A 4,485-nucleotide genomic window follows, 5' to 3' on the forward strand; every position below is an offset into this window, starting at 1 on the left:
ATGGGGCTGGCGGGCAGGGCTGGGGCGGGTGGCTGGTGGAGGTCTGCATGTGCAGCTCCCACCCCAGTGCTCTCCTCCTCCTCCTCTCCCTTAGGCACTCGCCGACCTGAAGGGCAAGACAGAAGCCATCCCGTGCGTGATCGGGGGAGAAGAGGTGTGGACGCCGACGGTGCGGTACCAGCTGTCGGTGAGTTTGGGGGAAAGCTTTAACAGGACAGGGGGGTGTACCCGGCAGGAGAGGGGTCTGTCAGACCTGTAACTACAGAGGATTTTCTTCTCTTTTCAGCCATTTAATCACGCGCATAAGGTGGCCAAGTACTGCTATGCTGACAAGGTGAGCACTGCCGTAACTTCTTCCTTTCATTTTTTGGGGGGAAGGGGCGAAGCAGAAGCACTTTGCCTGGGTTCAGCGAGCTTTATGTAGCAGCGGGGTTGCAAGGCTTGCGGTGCGACGAGCTTTGAGATTCCTGGTGAGGAGTCTGGATGAAATGCAAATTGCTGCTCAGATTGTGAGCAAGGAGGCTCCAGGGACGAGCGTTAGCTCTCCAAGTCCCAGGGCTCCTGGAACAAATCAGTACCTGGAGCTGCAAATTTGGGGTTGTGATGGGAAAATGGCTGCTGTGGTTTGTGCCTGCCCCTCGCCTTCCCCTTCGACCTGGTGATGGAGAGGTGGTGGGTTCCTCCTTGCTGCCTTTCCCCTTTTCTTCCGCAGGAGCTCATTAACAAAGCCATTAACGCTGCCTTGGCAGCGAGAAAGGAATGGGACTTGAAACCTGTCCAGGACCGAGCCCAGATCTTCCTGAAGGCGGCTGACATGCTGAGTGGCCCGAGGCGAGCAGAAGTGCTGGCCAAAACCATGATAGGGCAGGTAAGGAGGATGCAGGATGGACCCGGCGGATAGCAGAGGGAATTTGGGGAGCCGGGAGCTGGGAAAGCAGGGCAGGAAGAGTTGCCAAGGTATTTGGTCATGGTGGGAATGTCTGTAATGTTGGAAGTGCCTGTTCTGCGAGGGGCTGCGGTGATCCTTGCCTCTTTGCTGAGAAAGAAGGGGGGTGAAACTGGGTGTCAGGCTTTGTGGGAACAAGATCAACCAATGCAGTGGGCTGCAGTTATCAAGGTTTCCCCTGGTGCCCCAGCAGCCCTGGCTTTCCCAGGGGAGGCATGAAAGGGCTAGGGGGGAACACGCGTGGGTGTGGTGGCCCAAGGCACCGGCACGGGCTGCGTTAGCCTCCACTCGGTGCGAAGGAGACGTGGTGGCATGGGGGCTTGCAGGAGGCCCCTACTTTGGGAAGCAAGCACGTGGTCTGCCTGAGAGAGGCAACGCACAAACCGCAGCTGGACGCGCCACTGCGGCTCAAGGCTGCCGCATTCCCTCCTCCCCACCCTTCCCTTAGTGCTTTTATTTGATGCGACCTCTCCCGGCAGGGTAAAACAGTCATCCAGGCGGAAATCGATGCTGCTGCGGAGCTGATAGACTTCTTCCGATTCAATGCCAAGTATGCCCTGGAGCTGGAGAACAGCCAGCCCATCAGCGTGGACGTCAGCACCAACAGCATGGTCTACCGGGGGCTGGAGGTGAGGAGAAGGGCTGGGGCTGTCCCCCTGCTTCTGGAGCTCCCTCTTTTGCCCTGAGCTGTGGTGTCACGCCGCGGTGAGAGGAGGCACCGTGCTCCCACCGGTCCCTTTCCTCTCCCACCCACAGGGTTTTGTGGCAGCCGTCTCCCCCTTCAACTTCACGGCGATCGGCGGCAACCTGGCAGGGGCTCCGGCATTGATGGTGAGTGTCACGGTGGGGTTTAAGGAGAGCAGGGAGGGAGAGGACAGTCTGGAGAAAGGCTGGGAGGGGGACCCGGTCTCTTCGAGGCTGCGGTCTGCCTGCTCTGGGATCCGCAAGGAACCAGTTCAGCCTCTCTGGTTCTCTGGTGGTGAAAGAAAAAGAAAGAAAGAAAGAAAAAAAAAATTCTCTCCTCTATCTTCAATAGGCCACACCTGGGGTCTTGCTTCTGCTGGTCCCCTTGAATTCAGTCAGCTGCCTTGCAATTAAACTCAGATGTCTTTAATTACAAGAGGGCATTCTAGTGGCTGGATTTTACATCTGTCCACTGATGGACAGCTGCGATGAGGGAAGTGTTGGAAAAACTGCCCAAACCTGCTCTTCTGGGGTTTTTATTCTGAAGCGAGGTGCTCTTCACTCCTAGGCTGAGTTTTAGATCAAGAGAAGGTCAGGGTGCCACAGGAGGGAGTGGAGATGAGAAATACAGCGGGGTTTTGTTTTCCTGCGTGGTCCTTGCTGTCGACGGGCTTCGGGGTGTTGTTGCCATGCAAAAGTGTGATTGGTTTGTAATTGCTCAGATTCCCCTTGGATGACGCTTTTTGGGTACAGTGGGCGTGTTGGGATGAAGGTAGGAGGGAGCGGGTCGTGACCCTGGCGTTTAGCGCTGAACTGGGAGACAAGAGATCCTGGCAGACATGAAAGATGGTCAAAAAGTCAAAGTATTGGTGAACAGCATTTCTGTACGTGTCCCACCTCAGTGGGCCTGTTGAGCACACGGAGTGCCTGCCTTCGCAGGGCGGGTTTTGGGGAGAGACTAATAGCCTGATGAATTTGGGCCAGGATTAATTAATTCATTGTTGCACTGGAAAAAAAGAAACACAAAATTGTCCTAAGCTCTTTACTAATTAGGCTCAGATTTCATCCTGGCACCAAAGATGGTCCCTCCAGCAGTGGTGTCCTGTGTTGGAGGGGGAAGAGGCTGCGGTAAGGGAGGACACCAAGCTTTTAATTTGGGGCCGTCACATTTAAAAGTCAAGGCAAAGCAAATTGCATATTCAAGGCAAAGCATTTGAACCTGTGGGGAGAAGGACGGAAGTGAGTGAAGCTAACACAGAGCTAGGAAGGTTTTTAGGGGAGGGAGCTGTGTTCCTCCCACCCCAGGATTCGAGGAAGGTCCTTGGTGATGGGGCGAGCCCGCGCTGGCGGGCCTGGGTGAACCATTTCGGGCATCCTGCAGTGCCTCTACCTCTCCCTCCTCGAGCATGAGGATCTGTTCCCACCGCGTGGGATTCCCACCGCAGCGTGATGAAATGCCCCTGCTCGCTCTGGGTCTGGGGCAAAAAGGAGCAGGGCATCAGCGGGTGACTTGGAAAGCTCAGTGGCAGGTGGTACCTGGAATTAAATTCAGGAGAAAATGGTGCTTAATAGGTGGATATTAATTAGAGCTCCAGTGTTTTAGTCACAACAGTGCACTTCCCAGGGGATTAAACATTGCTCTTGCCTAAATAGCTGGAGAGATTAATGCAGTTAATGCCATCGCAGCGTCGGGAGCAGGAATTTCTTCGGGAATGGAGCAGTTGCCACACCGCACCGGTATCCAGACTGCCAGGCATCTTGTCTCCAACCGTGGCCTGAGTTAGATTTCCCTGTTGCTTGGGAGACTTTTTGCAGAGCGTGGGTTAGTTTTCTCACTGTTTGGAGTGAAAGGATTATGGCGGGGGCAGGAAGGAGCTTTGCCTGCGCTGCCAGTCCCCGGAAAGCAGGTGTCTGGTTGAGACAGAGTCCAAAAATCCCCCTCCTGCTCCCCTGGGGCTGTGACCCTGGTGCACAGTCATGTGCGGTGGGGCCCGAGCAGTGTGACGGTGACGCAGGGGAGGTCACTCGGCCCCCCATGGCCCCGCGGCTGCGCACGGAGCCGAAGGGAGGATGGTGGCATGGAGCCAAAGGGGTGGGGTGCCACCGCCAGCGTTTTAGCGCTGTGTTTTCTAGCCAATTGTGCTATTGGCTTGTGCACGATTAATCCAGGCGTGCGGGTTTTTTTTCACTGCTTTGGCTGGCACAAACACCTGCTGCCTCCTGCCCAAACCTGGTGGCAGCAAGTCACAGCGCTCACAGTGTCATAAGGACATTTCTTAGCGGCGCCGTCCCGTTTCCGGAGACATAAAACAGGTCCGTGTTTCGCGGCTCCTCTTAGGGAAGGCAAAACTCTGTGTCCCTGGCAAGGGAGGGTGTGAAAGGCTGGCACAGCGACCCAGTGCTATGAAAGGGGAGGATTTTTGTGCCTTCAGCTGCGCGGGGCAATCCCACAGCTTTTCAAAACCAGTGCTGGGGGTAAAATGTAGGTGTGAATCACCCAAAGGTGCCCTTGCTCCAGCCCCATCCGCTGTGGGCTGCGGGACGGAGTTTTGCCAGAGCGTTGAAGCATTGCATACCTCCGTTTGGGCTGAAGCCTTTCCTCGTGTGCTGACTCTCTGCTCTCCCCCAGGGAAACGTGGTCCTGTGGAAGCCCAGCGACACGGCCCTGCTCTCCAGCTACGCCGTCTACAAGATCCTCCTTGAAGCTGGGCTCCCTCCGAACGTCGTGCAGTTCGTGCCGGCGGACGGGCCCGTGTTTGGAGACACCGTCACGAGCTCCGAGCACTTCTGCGGCCTCAATTTCACCGGCAGCGTGCCGTACGTTGGGGAGGGCAGCGGCAGGGGGGAGAGGGGCG

At 56.3% G+C, this 4,485-nt stretch overlaps 1 protein-coding gene across 1 annotated transcript in view; it reads left to right on the forward strand.

Moving 5' to 3' along the window:
• The window catches only part of ALDH4A1 (aldehyde dehydrogenase 4 family, member A1), a gene marked incomplete at its 5' end in the record, with an annotated part of 9,144 nt that overhangs the window by 602 nt on the left and 4,057 nt on the right, over positions 1 to 4,485 (forward strand). Inside the window, 6 exons of the mRNA XM_010294145.1 lie at positions 95 to 187; positions 287 to 334; positions 713 to 868; positions 1,426 to 1,575; positions 1,703 to 1,777; positions 4,260 to 4,447. Of these exons, the coding sequence (XP_010292447.1) occupies positions 95 to 187; positions 287 to 334; positions 713 to 868; positions 1,426 to 1,575; positions 1,703 to 1,777; positions 4,260 to 4,447 (710 nt within the window). The remainder of the gene's footprint in view (positions 1 to 94; positions 188 to 286; positions 335 to 712; positions 869 to 1,425; positions 1,576 to 1,702; positions 1,778 to 4,259; positions 4,448 to 4,485) is intronic.

The sequence above is a fragment of the Phaethon lepturus genome, unplaced genomic scaffold, assembly GCF_000687285.1.
Source record: "Phaethon lepturus isolate BGI_N335 unplaced genomic scaffold, ASM68728v1 scaffold34849, whole genome shotgun sequence".
NCBI classification, from domain to species: domain Eukaryota; kingdom Metazoa; phylum Chordata; class Aves; order Phaethontiformes; family Phaethontidae; genus Phaethon; species Phaethon lepturus.